The sequence below is a fragment of the Anomaloglossus baeobatrachus genome, chromosome 9 (assembly GCF_048569485.1).
Source record: "Anomaloglossus baeobatrachus isolate aAnoBae1 chromosome 9, aAnoBae1.hap1, whole genome shotgun sequence".
Taxonomy (NCBI): Eukaryota; Metazoa; Chordata; class Amphibia; order Anura; family Aromobatidae; genus Anomaloglossus; species Anomaloglossus baeobatrachus.
The window spans coordinates 42,197,085-42,223,664 of record NC_134361.1 but is presented as its reverse complement, the minus strand read 5'-3'; the positions used below and the strand labels follow the sequence as shown (position 1 = coordinate 42,223,664).

Sequence of the window (26,580 nt, the reverse complement as noted above, 5' to 3'; positions counted from 1 at the left end):
CACTGAGCAGAGCAAACCCGGCGGACGGGCACCCACTGAGCAGAGCAAACCCGGCGGACGGGCACCCACTGAGCAGAGCAAACCCGGCGGACGGGCACCCACTGAGCAGAGCAAACCCGGCGGACGGGCACCCACTGAGCAGAGAAAACCCGGCCGACGGGCACCCACTGAGCAGAGCAAACCCGGCCGACGGGCAACTACTGAGCAGAGCAAACCCGGCCGACGGGCACCCACTGAGCAGAGCAAACCCGGCCGACGGGCACCCACTGAGCAGAGCAAACCCAGCGGATGGGCACCCACTGAGCAGAGCAAACCCGGCGGACAAGCACCCACTAAGCAGAGCAAACCTAGCGGATGGGCACCCACTGAGCAGAGCAAACGCAGCAGACGCCCATTCACTGAGCAGACCAAACTCAGCGAATGCGGACTCACTGAGCAGAGCAAACTCAGTGGATGTGCACTTACTGAGCAGAACAAATCCAGCAGATGGGCACTCACTGAGCAGAGCAAAACCGGCGGATGGGCACTCACTGAGCAGAGCACTTTTGCTTATGGGCACTCACTCAGCCGAGCACATCTTTCTTTGGGCACGCACTCAGCCGAGCACCTGTTTATGGACGCTCCCCTGTGTATGAGCACTCACTCACTTGAGCACCCCCGTGTTCTCCAGAAGAGAGCCGCTGACAAGCTGCTGCTAGAGAAGTCTATCTCGATGAGAACAAAAATTATCTGTAGTCCATATTGGATCCATGTTGGATACTTAACTTCCCCAACATCATCTGTCAGAGGGAGAGTCGTGAGGCCCTCATACACATTAGACTAAAAGCAATATCAGTGGTATTGGCTGACATTACTACAAAGGCCCCCAGCAGTGGACATAGAAGAAGCCCCTGTGCAAGAACAAATATGGGGCCTTTGCAGTCCAATATCTCATCATAATGCACCTGCTTTGGAGGTACAAATGGGCTCCATGCTTAAGTCCCTGAGCACGGCCCAGGTTGCACCAATGGCATGTCCACCCCTGAAGGCCCCTATACACATTAGGTAGCGGCCAACCATCTATGGGGCAGCCGCTGCCAAAATCCTCTGGTGGCAGGTCATCTCGTCAGTCCAAAATCATCAGGGACCCCATACACAGTAGACTGTGGGCCAAACCCATCAATATCGTCAGCTTTGGCCGATGTTATATATGAGAGCCTTTACAATATATTGGCCAAGTGACCCTTCAGACAACAGACATCTAATGTGAATGCAGGCAGGGGTGTAGCTACTGTACAATAGGTGCAAGGGTTGCAATTGCATCCAAGCCCTGGAGCCTAAGAGACCCCAAATGTCCCTTTGGTCTATAAGAATATACCAATGCTATTAAACATTTGCAATAATTGGGGACCCCACTGGAGCTTTTGCATTGGGGCCCCTCAGCTTCATGTTACTCCACTGCAAAGAGGGTTTCAAGACCCAAACATTTTTGTCTTTCCCTTCTCCCTCCCCCTCCTCCAGCCTTGTTTGTCCATTGTAATTGAATTATAAGCAGTTACCATCCAGACACTGTGGTGCCAGTGAGGACCCCCCACTGATCTGAAATAGTTTACCTCTAAGGTTGTAAGGATACAGCATCAAAATAGAAAGAAAGTGGCCATCACCTTCAAGGAAGAAGGGTCGATCCTAGAAAAGTCCAATGATATAGTCACATGCATCAGAAAAATCAGTTTTTGTGTTCTTTTTAATGTAGCTTTAGAGAAATGCACATGGATGAGATTAATTAGGGCTGGTTCTTCATCATCTTAGGCCAAAATTCATTTTAGTAAAATGTTGTAAATTTAGGTGTAAGTCTCTTAAAAAAAAATGGTACATCTTAGACTCATTTAAAGACAGAAATTGAATTCTGCTGCTAGTTGGATGGTGGTCACAATTGAATTCTCCTGCTAGTTGGATGATGGTCGCAATTGAATTCAGGCTGCTAGTTGGATAATGGTCACAATTAAATTCTGCTGCTACTTGGATGGTGGTCGCAACTGAATTTTGCTGCTAGTTGGATGGTTGGCGCAATTGAATTCTCCTGCTAGTTGGATGGTGGTCACAACTGAATTCTCCTGCTAGTTGGATGGTGGTCACAATTGAATTCTCCTGCTAGTTGGATGATGGTCACAATTGAATTCTGCTGCTAGTTGGATGGTGGTCGCAATTGAATTCAGGCTGCTAGTTGGATAATGGTCACAATTAAATTCTGCTGCTACTTGGATGGTGGTCGCAACTGAATTTTGCTGCTAGTTGGATGGTGGTCGCAATTGAATTCTGCTGCTAGTTGGATGGTGGTCGCAATTGAATTCTGCTGCTAGTTGGATGGTGGTCACAATTGAATTCTGCTGCTAGTTGGATGATGGTCGTAATTGAATTCAGGCTGCTAGTTGGATGGTGGTCACAATTGAATTCTGCTGCTATTTGGATGGTGGTCGCAATTAAATTCTGCTGCTAGTTGGATGGTCTTCACAATTTAATTCTGCTGCTAGTTGGATGGTGGTCGCAATTGACTTCTGATGCTAGTTGGATGGTAGTCGCACCTCCCCCTGGTCAACTAATATTAGTGGAATTTATAGTCAAATTTTAAGTTTGGCGCAAATTATTACAAAAACTGTGATATGAGCTCACTTTTAGCCCTCTTCATATATCTTCTGTAACCTGAGAAGGTACGGATTAACCCCTCGTTATCTTCTCTGAAGACTTGTACTTCTTTGTATGTTGAAAATACTTCATTTTAATGAAGGGAAATTCCACCGCTACCTGTCACACGAACTTCCTCTGTGAAGAGCGCTCAGGTGTTCTTGTGATCTGATCTCAAGTTTGTAAGCAGCTTTACATACTAATGTCTCATGTTCACACTTTAAAAAAAAAAATTAATAAATAAATAATAAAGGAGTGGAAACCATTTTAGGAAGCACTCCCCTTTTTGGGAAGTTTTTGGAGGAGTTTGTCTTTGACAATTGACAGTACCTGGTTTGAATAACATTCCTTCAAAGAAGTGAGATACACTCCTGGGGGGTAAAGGGGAATCAGGCTTTTTTTTTTTTTAAATTTTAAAAAACCTCTTCAGGAGAGAGGAAAAAAAAAAGGCTCAAATAACTCCTCATGTGAACATCAAGGTAAGATTTCCCATAAAATGAATAGGAAGTGTTTTCCAAGAGGTTTTTGGACCAGCTACATGACAAAAAACTGTCAATATAGTCTAAGGGTATGTGCACACAATGTTTTAATTCTGAAGCACCTTCAGCAAAAAAAAACAAAAAAACCAGTGGTCTTCTTCTAGAAAAGGATGTGCGCGGGTTTTTGTGGCAGCTCCACTAACGGCATCTTTTCCCTGCACTTTCAAATAAAGAGTGGGGGCAGAGGCGTAGCTAGGGGTTCAGCTCGGGTGGGGCGAAACATCCGATTGGGCCCCTAACCAGGAAACCATGATAAGTACGGTGGTGCAGACTAATCGTGGGTATAGGGAAACCTCAGCAGATGACACTGATATTACCGGTAGTGGTAGAGATCGGTGCTGCAGCACATACAAGAGGTTACAGTGCAGTTATAGATGGTGACACTTACCTTACAGCTGACGTTCTTTCGGATGGAATTGTTCACCTTTTGCGTCTTTTCCATCTGGCCCAGACCGACATGACAACTTCTTCCAGCCACAACTCGTCTACAGAGATTACAACAAAGACACATTTGACTTCTCCCATTTCTAGAACTGTCCCCATCTAATCCCAACCTGCACAAACTGCTCATCCTGCAGTTACCAAATACTGAGCCACTGCTGCCGTATGTGCCCCTATTACTGCACCTGCTGTGTGGCACAAAAAAAGTGTTCCTCTTACTGCCCCACATAGTAATGCCACAACTGTGCCCCCCACATAGTAATTCCACCACTATGTCCTTTAAATGGCAAAATGCCTCCTTTGTGCCCTCTAGATGGTGGTAAAATTGCCCCCTAGAAAATATTAATGTCCTGTGTAAGAGCCCTAAAAAAGTGCTCACATTTTGCTCCTAGAAAGTAATGCCCCCAGTGTGCCTGTGACGGTCACAATATCCTGAGTGCCCTTATAACAATAATGCCCTTACACCTCCACTATACACAGTACGATGCCCTTACACCTCCCCTATACACTGTACGATGCCCTTACACCTCCCCTATACACTGTACGATACCCTTACACCTCCCCTATACACTGTACGATACCTCTACACCTCCCCTATACACAGTACGATGCCCTTACACCTCCCCTATACACTGTACGATACCCTTACACCTCCCCTATACACAGTACGATGCCCTTACACCTCCCCTATACACAGTACGATGCCCTTACACCTCCCCTATACACAGTATGATGCCCTTACACCTCCCCTATACACAGTACGATGCCCTTACACCTCCCCTATACACTGTACGATACCCTTACACCTCCCCTATACACAGTATGATAACCTCTACACCTCCCCTATCCTATACACAGTATGATGCCCTTACACCTCCCCTATACACATTATGATACCTCTACACCTCCCCTATACACATTATGATACCTCTACACCTCCCCTATGATGCCCTTACACCTCCCCTATACACAATATGCCTCTACACCTCCCCTATACACAGTATGATACCTCTACACCTCCCCATATACACAGTATGATACCTCTACACCTCCCTATACACAGTATGATAACTCTACACCTCCCCTGTATACAGTATGATACCTCTACACCTCCCCTATACACAGTATGATAACTCTACACCTCCCCTGTATACAGTATGATACCTCTACACCTCCCCTATACACAGTATGATAACTCTACACCTCCCCTGTATACAGTATGATACCTCTACACCTCCCTATACACAGTATGATAACTCTACACCTCCCCTGTATACAGTATGATGGGCCCACAACTCCCATAAAAACAATGGTCCACACACTGTATAATGGCATCCACAGGAGCCGACACACTGATTAATTGTCCCCACAGCAGCCCCCACATTGTATAATGGCTTCAATAGTATCGCCCCACATTGTATGAGGGCCTTCAAAGTAGTCCCCACAGTATGACTGCCCCCCACATAGGGGTGAGGGGGCGAAGAATTTCAGATTCTGGCTTGGTCAGCAAAATGGCTAAGTCAACCGCGCACCAACATCCATGGCCAAAATCCATGGAGTGGATGAAGGCACAAACTTGTGAAAATCAGACCTGAGAGCTATTTTAGAGATACCGTTGGGTAGTATGAGATTAGTAAATAAAGGCTGCCATCCTTCCAGACACAGTGCCACTTTTGCCCATGGGCTGCAAGTGGCATTCAAGGGGTTATGTCTGAATAGCTGACAAGGACGTAAACAAGACCAGCGCCATATGTAGAAGCCTCCATTGTTTTTAACATCATACAGCCCTTTATTTTTTAAAGAACTATTAACCTCTTAGTCGATGGTTCTAAGAAATAAGTCACCCAAAGAAGAGACCACATTGGAAGAAGCAAAGGCAAATTTGGAGAAGAAGACCAACTGAATATTATGGTGTTGGTCGTCAGGTGATAGAGAGGAGGACATCTGATGTGCAGGGAGAATAAAGTTCAAGGAAGGTCAGAGGGGGATGGGGGAGGAAAGGTGTAAGGATTGGCTGGAGGAGGGGGATGAAATGGAAAGAGAATTTTTTGCTTTTCTCCTTTGGGGACAAGGATGGGTGGAGACCTTCTGGTCTACAGTCCTTTTCTGTACAAACCTCCAGTGACTTTCCCTAGAGTAGGTCTATGTTTTGGGTTTTTTTTCTTTTGCAAACAAACAAGGTCTCTTTTACGCATTCTTTTCTTTTAACCCTCTTTCCCAACCCCCCAATTTGTTGGTTTTCCATTAGCTAATCAGCAGGTGTAGTACCTGGCTCAGAAGGACATGGACGTCAGATACAAGTTTCATAGACTGGGTCCTCCACAGGTTCCTCAGGAAGTCTTGCTTCCTGCAAAGAAACTCTCAGGAAACGTGGGCGTAAAGAATGTGCAATGCATCACACTCGCCGTATGTCGGCTCTCGGTAAAATAGTTCTATACATGCGTCTGCGCAAAATATTCTGTGTATACGGAGATAAAAGAAATATAATTAGTGTTTATATTCCTTTGTAGTAGGATAGGCGGAAATAAGGACTTTTTTCTGATTATTTGAAGGTTTTGGGGGGTTTTTTTCATTGCAGATTTTGGAGCAGAAGTCAAAATGCACACCATAAAACCGGATGTGAACATACCCCGACTCCGGACTCAGATTTTTAGAGCAGATCCATTCAAAAATACTCATCAAAAGCCAATTTAGTGTATGTATATATGGTGTCTTTAAGACATTTGCGAACCAAGCGAGTTTTGAGACGGAAGACGCTTTAGGAGACGTCGGTGTCTTGACCTAAAGTGTCTTTTTGGTGACTTGTATTAAATAAACTACTAAAGCGTAAGCCGCCTGAAGACCAATCAGGTCAGTTCTTTTAAAGGGAACCTGTCACCAGTTTTTCGACCTATAAGCTGTGGCCACCACCACCGGGCTCTTATATACAACAATCTAACATGCTGTATATAAGAGCCCAGGCCACCGTGTAGAACGTAAAAATCACTTTATAATACTTACCCAACAGTCGCGCTGCGGTGGAGTTGGGTCATATGGGCGTCTTCCTTATCCGGTGCCGGCGTAGCCTCTTTCCGCCATCTAATAATAATAATAATAATAATAAAAAAAGTTTATATAGCGCCAACATATTCCGCAGCACTTTACAATCAGGTGGGGGCTTGTATAGACAAAAAGAAAACAAAATAGTACATAATTCAACAGCTACAGTAGGAATGAGGGCCCTGCTCGAAAGCTTACAATCTTTGTCGTCCTTCTTCTGAAGCCTGTGTGCATGACGCGTCCTACGTCATCCATACTCGCCGGCATTGAGGGCCTGCGCAGGCGCACTTTCATCTGCCCTGAGCAGGGCAGATCAAAGTATTGTAGTGCGCCTGCGCGGGACTGGCAAGTGTGTATGACGTAGGACGCGTCATGCACACAGGCTTCAGGAGGACGAAGATGGCCGAAATAGGAGGCACTGGCACCAGAGAACGGAGACGCCCATATAACTCAAATCCACCGCAGCGACCGTTGGGTAAGTATTATAAAGTGATTTTTACGTTCTACACGGCGGACTGGGCTCTTATATACAGCATGTTAGAATTCTGTAAATAAGAGCCAACTGGTGGTGGCCGCAGCTTATAGGCCGAAAAACTGGTGACCGGTTCCCTTTAAGGCTGCTTTCACACATCCGTTTTTCGCCTTGCGGCACAATCCGGTAAATACCAGAAAGAACGGATCTGGCGTTTATTGCCGCCGGATCCGTTCTTTCCCCCATAGACTTGTATTAGCGCCGGATTGTGTCGCATGGCCTTGCGTTGCGTCTGATTTTTGCCAAAACATTTGATTGTGCGGCGGCCGGATGGAACGCTGAGGGGAACGTTTTTTGTCTCTGGCAAAAAAACGCATCGCGCCGGATCTGGCGCCGTACGCCGTGTTTTAAAATGGAAGTCTATGGACGCTGGATCTGGCACAATGCGGCAAAAAAAAAAAACGGATATGGCCGACGGATCCGGAAGGAACGCATGGAAAAAGTGATGCAACGGATCAGTTTTTTCGCCGGATCCGTTGCATCCCTTTTTTTTGCCGGATACTCCTAAAAAACACTTGGAAAACTCTTACCATGAGAAATCCACTTTATTGCTCATACAGAGGGGAAAAAAAGGGCACTTCTTTGCAGCTGATGTTGATAGAATCTGTGTCAAACTAAGCACTGTCACATACAACCCCCCCCCCCCCCAACTCTTCAGGAAGAGAAAGAGCCATCCAGGTGCTGTAGGAAGAGACCGGACTAGTCCAATGCAGTCCGGCTTCTCCCTCTCGACTCTAGTTAATTGACAGGTGCCTCTCTATATGTGTTTACAGAGAGAGACCTGCCTCTGTCAGTCGTGGGGAGAATACGGGCAGAGAAGTTATCGGACTAGTCAGGTCTCTCCCTATAAACCCCAGCCATCTTGTCAAAGTACAATAACTATGAAACATTGCGGTGTTTCAGAGTAAGCGCTTATTCAGACGTCTGTGCACATCGGTCCGATCATGGACCTCAATGTATGGACTGGCAGTGAGTCTCCCGACACGAACCCGAATGACGTGAAATGCACATCTCTGGTTGCCCAATCGGCAGAAACTTGGTTCTAGTAAATTATAATATTGAGGGTACGGTTCCACTTGCGTTTTGCACGGACAAGAGTGCAATCCGATAAGACATTGTGCAAAACTAAAGGGGCAGCATCCATCTGCAATTGATTTCTCATGCAATATCAGCTTGTGGAATGAATCGCAGCATGCTGCGCTTTGCTGCGATTCTTGGCTCACGCACCCCCATACAAGTCTACGGGAGCATGTGAAACATCGCACTGCACTTGCAAGTAATCAGTACATGTAAGCAGAGACAGGCAGCGGAGGAGATGGGGAGAAAGTGCTCCCTCTCTCTTCTCCGCAGCTGTGATCCGATCGCATGACAGTCGCATGACCCTCGGCTGACGCTGGCAGAAGAGGGTCATTAGCATATCGCTTCCGATGCTATCGCATCAGAAGCTGTGCACAAGTGGAACCATACCCTAAAGGGATTCGCTGGTCTAAATCCACAAGTCTGCAGTCCCTCTATGTGACTGCAGACTTATGAATCATCACATTGTGCACACTGTGCGCTGTGAGGATTCTCCGGTGTCAGAGCCGAAAACTGTGGTCAAGAGTAAGATGTTCATACTCCCAGCCAGAATCCGACTAAAGGGTGGTGGCCTCACTCTATGTAAATGTATTGAGTAAAACCGCTGTCCTCTAGTCGGATTCTAGTCACACACTCGTGATCGCCATTTCCGGTTCTGACACCGAGAAATCCTCACAGTGCACATTGCACACGATGTGAGGATTAAGAAATCTGCAGTCACAGAGTGACACATTGAGGGACTGCAGATTTTTGGATTTAGACTGGACAACCTCTCTAAGGCTAGACACAGATGTCTATAATGGGTCTGTGTCATCTCAGTGTATTATCCATGACGGAAACGGCGGTCAAAAGTGTAAGGCTAAGTTCACATTTCCGTTGATTTGTATCAGTCACATGCGTCGCTTGACGCATGTGACTGATGCGCTGTTCAACGCTGTACAACGGATGACAAAGAACAGAATTCTTTGTCGGATTCCGTTGTGTGCGGGGGGCGGAGTTCTGGGGCAGAGCCGAGCGGGGGGCGGGGCCAGGCGCTGAGGATGTCAGTGGAAGTGCTGCGGTCTGCATGGCTGGGGACAGGTGAGTGTATCTGTGAGTGAGTGAGTGTGTGTATGTGCATGTATGTATGTATGTATGTATGTATGTATGTATGTATGTGTGTGCACATGCAAAGTGCGGGAGGGGGCGGAGCCGAGCGGGGGGCGGGGCCAGGCGCTGAGGATGTCAGTGGAAGTGCTGCGGTCTGCATGGCTGGGGACAGGTGAGTATATCTGAGTGAGTGAGTGTGTGTATGTGCATGTATGTATGTATGTATGTATGTATGTATGTATGTGTGTGCACATGCAAAGTGCGGGAGGGGGCGGAGCCGAGCAGGGGGCGGGGCCAGACGAGGGTGTCAGTGGCAGTGCTTGTCTGCATGGCTGGGGACAGGTGTGTGTGTGTACATACATGTGCGGAGTGCGGGAGGGGGCGGGGCCGAGCGGGGAAGTGTCGGCCTCCCTGCACACGTAACCAGCCTAAATATCGGGTAACAGCAAAGCACCCGATGTTTACCTTGGTTACCCGATATTTACCTTGGTTACGGGCCTACACCGCTTAGCGCTGGCTCCTTGCACCGTAACCAGGGTAAATATCGGGTAACCAACCAAAGCTGGTGACGTGTGCAGGGAGCCAGAGAGCATGCGCAGAGAAATCCGACGGATCGCGCTGCTCAAAAAACGTTACATGCTGCGTTCCTCCCGCCCGGCGGTCAGTCGTTCCACGACTGATCAGTCGGGCGGAGGGTGCAACGCAGCATCATCAGTCACAATCCGCTGCTCATACAAGTCTATGGGAGCAGCGGAATCCGCTAAACGGATTCCGCTGTTTACAAGAGCAGCGGATTGTGACTGATAGATTTTAGCGGAAATGTGAACTTAGCCTAAGAAGTGTATACTCCCGGCCAGAATCAGACTAGAGGGTGGTGACCTCGCTCTATGTAAATGTATTGAGTAAAGCCGCTGCCCTCTAGTCAGATTCTGTCCAGGAGTCTGCACATCACACACTCGTGACCACCATTTCTGGCTCAGACACCGGAGAATCCTCACAGTGTACAGTGCGCACGATGAGAGGATTCATTAGTCTACTGTCACATAGAGCGACTGCGGACTTGTGGACTTAGACCGGACAACCCCTATAAGGCTGGACACAGATGTCTATAATGGGTCCGTATTATTTATCTGTGGTAGAAAAAAAGCGCACATAGGGTCTTACCCGGTATGGGATTTCAAAACAAGGTGCCGAAGGCACACTCAGCTGATACAGTTGTGTCAGGCACAACTCCTTTAATGCACATATATTTAAATGGTGGTCAGCAGGAGCCTCGAAAAAAGCAATAAAACAATATGGGTAAAAAAGGGAAATGCGGGTTTAATGCTGCGCTAGAAACCACAAGAATCCAAGGGTATATAATGAATTCCTTTTTCTTTATTTCTACAGGTCAACGTTTTTCAAAGACATATCCGTCTTGAAGACATGCTGTTACGTCACCACCGGAGTCCGCTCCAGCGACTTCTGCTCCGATCGCCAGGCGGCGCCGTGTATGGTGCTGGTGATGGGAGAGGAGTCGATGCCAGCGGCACCGGTGGGCGCAGGCTCCGATCATCCACTGAGCTGGGTTGTCTTGGGATCTGCAGTACCACTGGCTGACTGTAGGTGGCGTATGTCTTCCAGCTGCAGTTGCCAGCGGTCAGCTACAGCCAATGGGAAGACACCACACCCTTCTTAGTTCCCCTCTTGTCTGCTGACCTCTGCCAGAGATAGTTCTGATTTCCTGGCTCCTGGTCCGCCCTATTCTGTTTTGGGATTCCTGTGTGCTGACTTCTGCGTGTTTCCTGACTACCCTTCTGTCTGCTGTTTTTGTACCTCGCTGCCCGATCCGGATTTGACCTCTGATTAGGTCATTGCCTGCCAATTCTGCTATTCCTGGTTAGACCCTGCCTGACGACTACTCTCCTCGGACTGCAGCCTTCCACAGGTAGTGATCTCCAGGGCCCTGTGTAATTCCAAATCCCTGTATAGGGCTTAAAGGGTTTCAGGGTTCTGGGGGTCCTGCTTTGTGAGTGGCTTCCCTCTAGTCTTTCCATTACATCCCCCCTGAGTCTGTGGATCCAGGCAGGCGTTACACATGCTCATCCGAACTGTAGATGGAAAACTGAAGTACAAAAGATCTCTTCCACGATTCATGCATTATACACCTTCATGGCCGAATCTGGTCTGCACGGAAAAAAAAAAGTCAGCACACAGAAGACAGACTTTGTACATCTATGTTACATTTCTTTTTACCTTATCAGCACTAAGAGGTAATGCATGGAAAATAGTTCAGAAAATCGACCTGCTTCCGAGAAAAAAAAAGCAACACTTTTCTCTTGGATGGTAACACGGAGGCTAGGGCCACACGAGCACATTACAAAAAATTGCTCCGATTTTCAACCAGTAAAGCGGGGAGATTGTTTTTCTTATTTGTCATCCCTGTGTAATCAGTGTTTTTTTTCACAGCAAAAGCTTTTAGTAATTTACAGGTCCATTTAAAAGTTTTCTATGTTACAGAGTTGCAATGTATCTGGAAAAATAGGATGTCGTATTATGGTTTTTTTTTTTCTTGCACCCATAGACTTGAATGGTCAAGTGCGATCCAATACACAGAGGGAAATTGTGCAAGAGAAAAAAAACAATACACGGACATATGACCTGCCTCAGGGAATAACATGGGTCCGAGTGGGATCCAATGTTTTGAGAATGTATTTGTTCTTGTGAATTTTAACCCCTTACTGACATATGTCTGGCACATGATATGGCGGCTCCCTGACTTTAATGCAGGCTCACATGCAGAGCCCACATCTTTCCTGGAAGATGATGGCTGAATTATCATCTGCCTCTAACAGCGGTGACCAGCCGGTTAAATGCTGCTATCAATCTCTGACAGCGGCACTCCACTCGTACTGGCAGGAGGGCGCACCATTCTACCCGCCCATTGGCACGCCAGTAATGTGATTGCAAGGCACTGATAGGTTAGCATGGCTGCCAGGGGTCTGCTGAAGACCCCCTTGTCTGTCAGTACAATACTTCTACAAAAGCTAACGTTTAGCTGGCATTCATAGGATACTGTGATTTTCGCTATACATAGCAGTGCTGATGCACTGCTATGTATAGCACAGGCAATTAGATGATTGCAGCTTCAAGTTTCCTAAGGGACTATTAAATACAAGAAAATGAAAAAAAACAAACAAACATATTTGTTATTAATACTTTTGTAAAAGTCTGATCTATCAAAACATTGTGTCTACCCCAAAATGGTATCGGCAAAAATAACCTTTCACAAAAAAAACCCCCAAAAACAAACAAAAAACAGAGTGTGGGTGCTTTATGTATGCAAACCACTCATGAGAGCATCGCTGTGCTCGGATACACTCGATCCTCATATATATGTACATACATATATACACACACACACACACACACACTACAGTTCAAAAGTTTAGGGTCACTTAGATATTTCCTTATTTTTGAAAGAAAAGCACTTTTTTTTCAATGAAGCTAACATTAAATTAAACAGAAGTCCCCTCTATACATTGTTAATGTGGTAAATGACTATTCTAGCTGCAAACGTCTGTTTTTTAATGCAATATCTACATAGGTGTATAGAGTCCCATTTCCAAAAAATCACCACTCCAGTGTTCTAATGGTACATTGTGTTTGCTAACTGTGTTAGAAGGCTAATGGATGTTTAGAAATCCCTTGAAAACCCTTGTGCAAGTATGTTAGCACAGCTGAAAACAGTTTTGCTGATTAGAGAAGCTATAAAACTGACCTTCCTTTGAGCTAGTTGAGAATCTAGAGCATTAAATGTGTTGGTTCCATTAAAAACTCTCAAAATGGCCAGAAAAAGAGAACTTTCATGTGAAACTCGACAGTCTATTCTTGTTCTTAGAAATGAAGGATATTCCATGCAAAAAATTACCAAGAAACTGAAGATTTCCTACAACGGTGTGTACTACTCCCTTCAGAGGAGAGCACAAACAGGCTCCAATCAGAGTATTAAGAGAAGTGGGAGGCCACGCTGCACAACTGAGCAACAAGACAAGTACATTAGAGTCTCTAGTGTGAGAAATCGACGCCTCACAGGTCCTCAACTGGCAGCTTCATTAAATAGTACCCGCAAAACGCCAGTGTCACTATCTACAGTGAAGAGGTGACTCCGGGATGCCGGCCTTCAGGGAAGAGTGGCAAAGAAAAAGCCATATCTGAGACTGGCTAATAAAAGGAAAAGATTAATATGGGGAAAAGAACACAGACATTGGACAGAGGAAGATTGGAAAAAAGTGTTATGGACAGACGAATTGAAGTTGGAGGTGTTTGGATCACATAGAAGAACATTTGTGAGACGCAGAACAACTGAAAAAATGCTGGAAGAGTGACTGACGCCATCTGTCAAGCATGATGGAGGTAATGTGATGGTCTGGGGTTGCTTTGGTGCTGGTAAAGTAGGAGATTTGTACAAGATAAAAGGGATTTTGAATAAGGAAGGCTATCACTCCATTTTGCAACGCCATGCCATACCCTGTGGACAGCGCTTGATTGGAGCCAATTTGATCCTACAACAGGTCAATGACCCAAAGCACACCTCCAAATTATGCATGAACTATTAGGGAAGAAGCAGGCAGTTGGTATTCTATCTGTAATGGAGTGGCAGCCCAGTCACCAGACCTCAACCCTATAGAGCTGTGGTGGGAGCAGCTTGACCGTATGGTGCAGAAAGTGCCCATCAAGCCAATCCAACTTGTGTGGGGGGGCGACATGGGGGGAAATATCTCCAGATTACCTCCGCAAATTAACACCTAGAATGTCAAAGGTCTGCAAAGCTGGAATTGCTGCAAAGGAGCATTCTGTGCCGAAAGCAAAGTCTGAAGAGAAAATTATTATTTCAAGTAAAAATCATTATTTTTGACCTCGTCACTGTCTGGACGATATTCCCTATTCATTATGCAGCTCATCTGATAAATAAAAGTAGGATTTTTCCTGGAAAAGACAAAATTGTCTGGGTGACCCCAAACTTTTGAACTGTAGTGTATGTATGTGTGTATATATATATATTTATTATACACACACACCATATTTTTTGTTTTATAGGACGCACTGCAATATGAAACATACCCCAAATTTAGAGGAGGAAACTATGAAAAAATAATTTTTAATATCAAATGAGGGATCCGTCTTATAATCGTAGTGCATCTTATAATATCTCACCAGAGTGGAGCGGGGTCAGGAAGGTCACAGGAGGAAGGGCCATCAATGCTGTAGGCTCGGAGCAGGGAGTGTCGCAGCTCAAGAGGGTCAGTGGATGGAAGGTCGGCAATACAGTGGGCTCAGAGGTGTTGCGGCGGCGAGCACCATTGATCTGCCAGCAGACTGCGGGCTCCATTGAATTGCCTGCGGTTGACTTCAAGAAAATGGCCGCAGGGACAGCGCGTGCCAAGATAGGACTCTGCGGCCATTTTCTTGAATTTCATTGCGTTAACCGTGGTTGATTCAATGGAGCCCGCAGTCAGATCAATGGTGCCCGCCGCATCGACGACCCTCCGTCCTGTGACCCTCCTGAGCAGCTACACTGCAGTGAAACCCCCTTCTCCGAGCCATCAGTATCACCGACCCTGCCTCCTGTGACCCTGCTCCACCACCGCTGCCCTGGTAAGGCACATCAGGATTATAAGATGCACTGCCATTTTACGCCCAGTTTTGGGGGGAAAAAAGTGCACCTTATAATCCAGAAAATATGGTGTATATACTGATCTATATATATATAATTGCCTTATTCTGTCTGTCAGTCTGTCTGTCTGTCTCTGTCTGTCTTGCTCCAAAATTGTGTCCTTACGGTGACACAAAGCTGATTGGCCGCTGGGCTCGCCATGGCCCCGCCCCCCGCACGGATTGGCCGCTCGCCTCGGCTCCGCCCCCCCACGGATTGGTTGCTTGCCTCGGCCTGGCCCCGCCCTCCGCATGGATTGGCCGCTCGCCCCGGCCCTCCGCACGCATAGCCAGACATAACCTTGCGCTGCTGGGATCGTGACGGAGCCGGTGAACGCTGGTAACCATTATACACATCGGGTAACTAAGGTCCCTTAGTTACCCGATGTGTATCATAGTTACCAGCGTACACCGGCTCCCGGTACACATGTGCAGGGAGCCGGCATTATACTCCTCTCCCCCCAGGACTACTCCTCCTATTACAGTCCTCCTATTATACTCCTCTCTGAGTATAATAGGAGAACTATTATAGCATGAGGGATGGAGCACGATGGGGTGCACAGCATGGGGGATGTAGCACGATGGGGGGTGCGCAGCATGGGGGATGGAGCACGATAGGGAGTGCGCAGCATGGGGGATGGAGCACGATGGGGAATGCGCAGCATAGGGGATGGAGCACGATGGGAGGTGCACACCTCCCCCCAACACACACACACACAACACACCACACACACACACTGGGAACCACAAACACCGCCATACACAGACACACACAGACAACGCCGCACACACACAACACCCAACACACAAACACCGCGGCATACATAAATATACGCACATACCGCACAACACACACATTGCACAAAACATACCTCCCCCCAAAACACACCACACCCACACAAACCGCGCAACACACACACACACAACGCTACAGACACACAGCGCTCCACAAACAACGCAACACACATACAACACCGCTCTCACCCCCCGCCACACCCAGAACATATACAGCGCCCTACACAAACACTTGGTAACTACACACAACAACATCTATATATATACATCTATATATATATATCTATATAACAAAAATCATACATGAACTACACAATACGTAAATTCTAGAATACCCGATGCGTAGAATCGGGCCACCTTCTAATATTAATATATATATATATACACACACACCCCGTCCACCCGCCCCTAGAAATGATTGATCTGTTTATGGCTGGCTGTATGTGAGCGGAGATCCAAACTGCCCAATTAGTGCTTTCCATTGAGGTTCGGGTCAAGTCCACAACTTCAGACGCTCCTTAAATACACATCTTTTTAGGGTGGCCGATCACCCTCCCTAATCGAAGTCAATTTATATAGAGCCCCTCCACTACTCAGAACATAATTCTCCCTCAAGCTCCACTGCATCCAAAAGCATTACAGAGATTGGCTGGTGACCGGCAGCCTTTATCTATCCCATATTTCTTCAAGATGGCTGGACCATTGTTGTAAATAAGCACCTGAGCCTTATGTTAACCCACACCTCTCCCCATTGTAGATTGTAAGCTCTTACGGGCAGGGCTGTCTTTATTTTTGCTTTAATTATTGTATCTTCTATAACAGTTACTTATGTTTGTTTTGTGTATGAACCTCTGACTTGTAAAGCGCTGCGGAATATGTGGGCGCCATAGAAATAAAGATTATTATTATAAGTCCGGGTCCCAAACCAAACTTTATCTGAAGTCCGGCTGAACCCACCGAACCGAACTTCCACGGGTCCGCTCATCTCTCCCATTGCTGTACATAAACAGATGACAATACAGATGATGAAAAACGGACGATTTCTTTCTGGAAGAAAAATTACACAATGTATTATGCTCGTGTTAACTAAGGCTAGTTTCACACTTGCGTTGGACGGGATCCGTAGCATTGCGTTGTGTGACGGATGCAACGGATGCGTTGCATATAGTGGCACAGCGGATGCTACGGATCGTACAAAATAACGCAATCCATTATAGTTTTTTTTTTCCTTGACTTTACACATCTGGGCATGCGCAGTTGTGTAAAGACGGATGCGTTAACGGAATCCGTCAAAATGACGGATTCTAACGGAATCCGCCATCATAGGCGTCCATTATAAAAACAACGGACGACGACGGAATCCTGCAGGTTGCGTTTTTTTGACACTCCGCCAAGTGCAGAAAAACGCTACATGCAGCGTTCCATCCGCCCGACGGTCACTGACGGTCAGCGTCAAAACAACTGATGCGCCGCGGGGCGGATGCAACGCAAGACCATCCGTTGCTATGCGTAGCTGATAGAAGTCTATGAGGAATATAACGGTTTCCTGCAACGGTTACCGTAATTCCTCAAGGCTGCGGATAGCAACGGAAGCCGTCCAACGCAAGTGTGAAAGTAGCCTTAGCGTAAGGGTTCAGTCACATCCGCGTATAAAAGAGAAAAAAAAAAAAAAACAGTCTGATTTTCATCCAGAAAAGTTGGACAAGTGTCATGGTCTGTCATGTGAGTGTGCGATGATTTTCTCACCTAGCGTCCATATGTAATGCGTTTTTTTCTCAGCAGATATTATTCATTTATAATTGCTTACAGTATTATTTACAGTGTTCCATGCTACAGAATGGTAATTATCCACAAAAAAAATGGACGGCACATGGATGGTCTATGTGGGCCCAGTATTCTGTGCGGATGGTCTATGCGGGGACCCGGCATCTTGCGCGGGGAGGGGGGGGTGGGCTACGCACGGGCCCACAACTAGGTTGACCAGCAACTTTGTTAAAGTTTTTAATTTTGTCTGTCTCTGTATTTGAGTTTGACATCCCTGGGCAAGAGCTATACCGCATCCATTGATTTCCTATGGTGGCACATTGCGATGCGGCATCTAAAGACATTATTTGTATCTGCAACAAACTTACACAGGTTTACAAACATGTTGCATATTTTTTTTTTTGGCTGGTTACAAAATACTCATTTGCTTTTTTTATAGCTCTTAAAGGGAACCTGTCACCAGATTTTTCCCTATTAAACTAAAACGCTCCCCTTCTGCCGCTCCTGGGCTGCATTGTATGAAGCTGCACCTTGGCCCTGACTCCCCTTCCAGACCCCAAAAATAACTTTATAAAACTTGGCCGTTAGGTATGCTAATTACCTGTGTTGGCCAGATGGGCGGGCTCATTTTCTGCTCCTGTCCCCCCTGCTGCCGCTGATTGCCGTTATCCTTTCATGATTGATGTGATGATGCCTCCGTCATCATCCTCATTGCATTTTCAAAGCTTGCGCCTGTGCAGTCATGTACACTCGTGCAGGCACAGTTCGCTCTGCCGTATCGCGGGCAGAGCAGGAAACCGCTGCCCTCGCTCGCGCCGGTGAACTAAATGTGCAGGATTATTGTTGGCACTGTGCATGACCTCACCAGCGCCATGCTCGTACCCACCCACAATCTTGTGCCTGCGCATTTAGCTCACTGGCGCGAGCGAGGGCAGCGGTTTCCTGCTCTGCCCGTGATACGGCAGAGCGAACTGTGCCTGCACGAGTGTACATGACTGCACAGGCGCAAGCTTTGAAAATGCAATGAGGATGATGACGGAGGCATCATCACATCAATCAAGAGAGGAGGGCAGCGATCAGCAGCAGGAGGGGGGACAGGAGCAGAAAATGAGCCCGCCCATCTGGCCAACACAGGTAATTAGCATATGTGGGGGGTCATGTTTTATAAAGTTATTTTTTGGGTCTGGAAGGGGAGTCAGGGCCAAGGTGCTCCTTCATACAATGCAGCCCAGGAGCTGCAGAAGGGGACTGTTTTAGTTTAATAGGGAAAAATCTGGTGACAGGTTCCCTTTAAAGCCAAATCACAGCTCTACTGGCTAACACGGTACAAACATATATTTTACCTAGCTCTAAAATAGTCATGTAACAAGTCACGACACGTCGCCCCATCCTTGGGACCGTTTCACGGTACAGAATTGATATCGATGCCCCCAAGATTCATAGTCGTGACCTGTAATAGGGAGATCGGCCTCTAGATCGCTCTATTCCAATGGAAGGACCCCCCACCATTGCACCAGGAGGTGGAGGACCCCCATAATGCACATTATAATACACCACACTTCATCTTCCAGCCATGACAATAGGAATATTGGGATGTGAGTGTCCGCAGCCTTCCCCTCTGTGACTTGCCATTCTGCACACTGGGAGCCCTCGCTGTATGGAGGTGAAGGGGGAGCTCTCCCCACCCCCTCCACGTTTTTAGTGCAATAGTAAAGGCTGGAGGAGCAGCTGAGGTGAGGGCGGGACTACACATCCTCAGCCAATCAGATGCCGGCACTTGCATGCCAGGTTGCAATCCCTACCAATGGGCAGGGAGGAGAAGCAGTGGGGCTGGGCATGTTTGTGAGTGCAGCTGAGAGGCTGGTGTCAGGGGACAGATCCTAACTGTACAGTATGAATCCTGGGGGGAAACACAGACTTTTTTCTCGCTGGGGAGGCTGACACTATAGTCCCGTGCACCCTGAGGACTCCGTGATAAGGTAGGTGACAGGGGATTATTGGGGGCTGCAGTGATCCCTACTTGATCGCTTTGGTTTGACAAGTGCTGGTGTTGTGGAATATGATGGCGATATAGAAGCGAGCATAAATTAGAGTGCAAGCTCCTTAGCCCAGATTGTGCAGCTTCCCATCCCCACTTACCTTTTGCATGCCCTTCATGCATGCATCCAGGGGTGTAACTACAATAGGTGCAGGGGTTGCAATTGCACCCGGGCCCTGGAACACTATATAATAAGATTTATGCCCTTAAATATTTGCAATAATGAGCTTTGCATAGGTGCCCATGAGATTCCAGTTGTGCCACTGCATGCATCATTGCACTACTACTAATATTTATTAATTCCATAGCACTTTACATACATCGGCAACACTGTCCCCATTGGGGCTCACAATGTAAGGTCTCTGTCTGTATGTTTTGGGGTTTTTTTGTACTATCCCCTATTTATATAGCACCAACATATTCTGTAGCACTGATGCAGTATGCATAATAATGACACTACCAAACCTTCTAGTCTCTTGAGCAATTGGCTTCAGGACGAGCCACCTTCTCACCTACAGTCGCTGCACTCTGGTTACCTGGGACTCTGTCCCTTTAAATTAAAAACCCACTCATTTAAGCAATCTGTAAAGTCTACGCATGCGTCGTCCGGCTCTGCCCAGTTGCATCGCGGGAAGTGTAGTCTTACCCGCCGTTGGACCTTATTGGTTTGGGCGTTCTGAGTCACTACAGTTCCCGTGGTGCTTTGCGTCTCAGGTGGGCGGGGCGTCGCTGTAGCAGTAGAAGCTAAACTTGAATGCAGCGGCGGGAACGGATTGTATTAATGAAGGAAATCACACGGTAGCTGCTCCGCACTCAGCACCGGCGCCCTGCGGACGTGTAAGTATCGCACTGTGCACACTGCGGTAATCGCGTGTCTGAGCGCAGTCCTGTGTGATCGCGCGTTATCTGTACAGTGCATTCTATACTGTGTCTGTGTATTGCAGATTGTTGCATCTGATTGGCCTTTTATTTATTTGACACCTGGGCTGGACCCCCGTGTACTGGATGGGGCAGAGGCCATAGGGGGGCACCCGCTGCGATAGAAGGGCCAGAGGTGGTCGGCGGCGCACCCATGGTGATGTATCGGGCAGAGGAGATCGGTCTGGCACCCACTGCAATTAAAGGGGCAGAGGTGACCCGGTGGGGGTAGCAGGGCAAAGGAGATCGGCGGGGCATCCACTGTGATTGAAGGTGAAGAGGCGATCATGGGGGGTAGGGCAAAAGATTGGCGGGGCATCGGGTGCGATGGATGGGGCAGAGGCGTTTGGCGGGGCATCGGGTGCGATGGAAGGGGCAGAGGCGCTTGGCGTGGCACCGGGTGCGATGGAAGGGGCAGAGGCGCTTGGCGGGGCACCGGGTGCGATGGAAGGGGCAGAGGCGCTTGGCGGGGCACCGGGTGCGATGGAAGGGGCAGAGGCGACCGGCGGGGGCACTGGGTGCGATGGAAGGGGCAGAGGCGACCGGCGGGGGCACTGGGTGCGATGGAAGGGGCAGAGGCGGGGGCACTAGGTGCGATGGAAGGGGCAGAGGCGACCGGCGGGGGCACTGGGTGCGATGGAAGGGGCAGAGGCGCTTGGCGGGGCACCGGGTGCGATGGAAGGGGCAGAGGCGACCGGCGGGGGCACTGGGTGCGATGGAAGGGGCAGAGGCGACCGGCGGGGGCACTGGGTGCGATGGAAGGGGCAGAGGCGGGGGCACTGGGTGCGATGGAAGGGGCAGAGGCGACCGGCGGGGGCACTGGGTGCGATGGAAGGGGCAGAGGCGACCGGCGGGGGCACCGGGTGCGATGGAAGGGGTGGAGGCGATGGATGTGGCATATGTCATCCAGGGGAACTTGGTGCGATGGATGGAGCATCTAGTGTGATGGGCCACCCGGTGCAATGGACTGGGTAGAGGAGATCAGGGGAACCCGGTGCGATTGATGGCTCAGAAGAGACTTGGAGGCACCTGCTGCCATGGAAGGGGCAGAAACGATCGGTGGGGCACCTGCTGCCATGGAAGGGGCAGAGGCGATCCAGTCGGGGGACTTCTGTGCAATGGTTGGGGCAGAGGTAATTGGGGGGGGGGGGGGTACCTGTTACAATGGGAAGGGCAGAGGTGATTGGGGGGGTACCTGTTACAATGGGAGGGGAAAAGGTGATTGGGAGGGGCAGAGGTGCTGGGGGGGCACCTGTTACAATGGAAGGGGCGGAGGCAATTGGAGGGATCCATGGGCATTGGAAGAGGTTGATTTGATTGGGTGGGACTTTTGTACAGTAAAAGGGGCGGGGGTGATTGGAGGGGTTCTACCTGATGTAATGGAAGTGGGAGAGGTGATTCTGGAAGCACCTGGTGTGATGGAAGGAGCAGAGGGGATCCTGGAGGCACCTAGTGCGATGGAAGGGGTAATATACATATGTGTGCCTACACTTTTGCATCTGGTGGCTTTCTATGGTGGCTTTCCATACCAGGCTTCTCCAAAGCTTTAATGGAATCCTGGTGTTATTGGACCTTCCGATAAACTGAGTAGAGCAGATGTTTCTTATTTTAGCCTATGTAGACCATCTTCCCACCACCACCTTCTGAAGGTCTCCTTGGATGTACCTATTAGTCCTGGTCTTTGCCTTCCCCGTGTATTACTTGGGGGCGATCAGTAACCAGTCAGTCCACCACCTCTCCTTATTGTATGTATAGATGCTGTACATCCATAGTTAATCTGAACATACGATTGCACCTGTGTTGCCACCTCCCATTAGAGAACGATGAGCTTGGGCTTGATGTTGGTTTTTTGCAAAATGGTGGTAGGGTTGTTTTTCTGAATCCCAGCAGAGAGTAGGGAGGAGTCGGTGATAAAGAAGGGGGAGGGTGGGCTTTTCATACTGAGGTGGGGGAGGATTAGGGATGAGACTTGTCTTGTAATAGGATCTCTTTGCAGCTCTGAGGAAGAAAAAAAGAAAATGCTCTTCTTCTCTTCTTAGCTTCCAGTGAGTGCTGCTGATCTCCATACAGAAAGTTATTACATCAGTTCTTTTAGGGTAACATGGATGCCCCCTGCCGCAGGATGTGAGGCAATGGCTGTTAGATGGCACCCCCAATATAAAAATGGATTGAAAATGGCCCGTACGAACCCGCCACACAGAGATTAGTCACATCAGATTGTGAGAATTGTTATATAATGTGCTGACTATTTACTGTGCACCCTTAAACTTTCCCCCCCCCTTCTTTTTGACACTGCTTTATCTACGTGCACCTAGACCAGTGCACCCCCATGCCATGGATGGCTGGATCACCTCTGGTATAGACCATAAAACCTCATAGATGAGACTCTCCACAACCCTTGCAGCCTCGTGCACCCCACAAATCGCTCCACCCTCCACCCCCCCCCCCCCCCCAAAACAAAAAGTTTTTCTCCCGTTCAAGGGGTGGGGAATAACTTGCTAATCGCTAGCATAAGACTGCTGGGAATCCCAGTAAATCTGAGACTTGGGGTTTTGGAACCCAGAAATCTGCTCTGTATTCATCTTTTTCCAGCATTGCCAATTACTCAAGCGGTGGCACCTATGCTTCATTCAAGATGGAGCTCCGGAACCCCCTACTCCGTTGGGTTCTTTTTGGAGCTCCGGAACCCCCTGCTCCGTTGGGTTCTTTTTGGAGCTCCGGAACCCCCTGCTCCGTTGGGCTCTTTTTGGAGCTCCCCTGCTCCGTTGGGCTCTTTTTGGCGCTCCCCTGCTCCGTTGGGCTCTTTTTGGCGCTCCCCTGCTCCGTTGGGCTCTTTTTGGCGCTCCCCTGCTCCGTTGGGCTCTTTTTGGCGCTCCCCTGCTCCGTTGGGCTCTTTTTGGCGCTCCCCTGCTCCGTTGGGCTCTTTTTGGCGCTCCCCTTCTCCGTTGGGCTCTTTTTGGCGCTCCCCTGCTCCGTTGGGCTCTTTTTGGCGCTCCCCTCCTCTAATGACCGCTGGGCACTCAGTGTTTGCATCCCCAGGGTTGCTGGAATAACTTATCTTTTTGGGGATAACCCTTTTAAAGCCTGGAAATACACAGCATCTATGGTAGTCACAAGTATTGGTCTTATGAGCCTGGAAGCAACTGCACCCTACTTAAGCCTCTGTTGGTAGCTGCAGCGTCGAGCCTAACTATGGCATCTCTTCTTGTTGAGCTATACCCAAGTAGAAGTATGGTAATTCAGCTATTGCTATTACTCATCAGATGGAAAGCAGATGTAGGTTAGGTTGAGGGGTTATTCAGATCTTTTTTGATGACTTGTGCTTCGCTTTATCCTGTGAACTTGCAGTACCATGGCACTGTGGCTGTGGACACTCCATAGCCACTTTAAAGTGTCTCTGCCCTGGCACTGAAATTGTAACTGTACATTTGTCATGTATAGTTGCCCCTGTTTGTCTCCTACTGCTTCGTCTGCTGTGACAAGCATCGTGGTCTTGACGCATTCAAGATAGCCATCGAGGTGGTATCTAAACTTTGCCTCCACAGCACTGGAAATGGCAGAGGACGCATTGGTTCAGACTTGTCATTGCAGTGGCCATCTTGGATGCAGGAGGATCAGGGCCCCTTTTTCAATGGAGGAGGTGAGACAAATGTCCCATTTCCGTGCCCTGGTGGAGGGTGTTTTTAACAAGTTAATGGATTCCAGTAGACTGTTCTCCACCAATCTGATATTGATAGACCCAGTAAAACCCTTAAATCTATTTCGAAATGTACATCATATAACTGTGTAACATGTGGCATTTATAATATTGCAGATGAAATTGACTGAACATGGCATGTACAATATTTTGACCAATTTTCTTCTCATTTCCAGTTGGCCATGCCTACCAGAGGCATCAAGAGGAAGTTTCTTGACTGGGAGGAATCTGTGTTGGATGGGCACCTGTCCTTTCAGACAGATAGTTATTCCTTCTTCTGCCAATCCTTACTGGACATATCACTCGAGAAGTTCAACAAGGGACGCACGATGATGGAGCCTAGTTTACGACGCTATGTTCTTATTGCCAACACCCTGAGAATCATTCAAGAGGAAATCCGCCATGAAAATCCTTGTAATATCCCAAACCTAGAAGGCAATATTTCTGGTGCATGTGATCCAGTGTCTGGGCAAGCCATGAGTTCTGTGCTTCCTCCAGATCTAGAGAACATCATGTTGCCTTCTATGGAAGATGACTTCGCTCTGACTACAGCCATTGCCAACATTTTAAAAGAGCTGGAGAACGTTTTAGATGATGGTTGCCCTCAAAACAATCAGCAACGTCTTGGCTTACAAGATCCTGAAATCAAGCAAGAGTCCTCCAACAACATTGGTCCCGGATTTGTTTCTTCTGTTCAACCACTGTGTGATCAAAGTGCAACTGTAAAAGAAGAGGTGTTTGACTCAAATTCTGAATCTTTACGAGACATAGAATTGATAAGTGAATTGGTTCTGGCTGCTTCCAATTCAGAAACAGCAGAATCTATGGACACGTCATCGGTGGGGCAAGTGCCTACTGTAGTCTCCACCTTGGCTTCCAATGTCTCTGGTACTGTTGATATGGACACAAGCTCTGTAGAAATAAATTCCCAAGCTTCACCTGCGCAGAATACCCCATCGGTCCCTTCGGAGGAACGGAAAGATTCTGAGGCATCCTTTGCTAATTTTGACATCATGAATTCCGGTTACATTAATGACCTCTTCTTTGATGACCCTTTTTCAGATATAGACACATCGGCGTTTGAGAAAGAAACGCCTACCCCGAGTATCCGATTCTCTATTTCAGAAGATCTATTGTTGCCTTCCTCTTGTAGCTCTCCATCTTATACCTCAGGTCAAGGTCTTAGGGAGCCAAATGACCTAGACAACATCATGGCAATCCTTGTGGAATCATGATGTCTTGACTATGCAGAAGAACATTTCTGGACTATTAAGGTGGAAGAACTCCTGAGATTATGCGATTTTTGCACAAACTCTCCTCTGCTGGTTATCACGTGTTATTTTCCGGTGCAGTGCCTCCGACCAGTAACGGGTTATTGAATGTTTACCGAAACAATGCAATGGTGTATATTCACCTCCATCAAGCCTGCCGTAGCTGATTACGGAGTCAATATTGCCTCCAAATACTATTTTTATTTTGTTTTTTCCTATTTTATAACTAGTCTTAATACCATAATGTATTATGGGGTTTAACCGGGGTAAAGGCCCACAAGGGATTCGGTTCGCCTTGTCTTCTGTGAAGATTTCTACTTTTTTATGTAGGGCTTTGGAACTGTGGAGGATCAAACGTATCCGGGGGGGCAAATCTATGAACGGGTGTCATCCATAGGAACCAGTTTACTGTAATAATTATTACTGAGAGTCTATATTGGTTACAAGGACAACATCATTTCCTAGCATGCTATTTTTCTTAAGTTTTAAACCGAAAAAACCCACAAAAACTTATTTCCCCCCTCCACTCGGGGGTGGGCCTACTTCTGTCAGGTGCGCGACACGGTCACTTTATTTGGATTGGTTAATATTTTGCAACACCTTCTGCCCCATTTCTTGCTAATGTTTCCAAACCATTATTTTACTGTTACTTTTTTTTTTTTTTTTAATTTATCTTTTTACGCTTCTTTTTATTTATCTTAATACTTTTAGGCTTTTCGCCTAAGTTCATTTTTTTTTATTTTATATTTTTTCTTTCTTATATATTCTTTGGCCATACTTTACGTTCACGGCAAGGATTTAAGCTTGCCATTTGATTTATTTTTAGTGTGTTTATTTTTTATTTTTTTTTTTTTTATATATATTTCTGGCCACCAAAGAAATTCAGGGCCATTTTTTTTTTTTTTTTTTTTGTTTTTGCAAATATGAAAAAAAATATACAGAATGAATAGCAATTTAAAATTGTGATTAATTTAGATATTGATTTAATTGATATTTTATTTAAATCAATATCTAAATATGTAGGA

General features: G+C 47.4%; 1 protein-coding gene across 1 annotated transcript; it reads left to right on the top strand.

The window, feature by feature from the left end:
- Window positions 1–24,466: 24,466 nt before the first annotated feature.
- On the top strand, window positions 24,467–25,611 carry LOC142250423 (SERTA domain-containing protein 2-like). The gene has a single exon (XM_075322589.1). The coding sequence runs from the start codon at window positions 24,467–24,469 to the stop codon at window positions 25,517–25,519; it is 1,053 nt and encodes a 350-aa protein (XP_075178704.1). The 3' UTR covers window positions 25,520–25,611.
- Window positions 25,612–26,580: the final 969 nt, after the last annotated feature.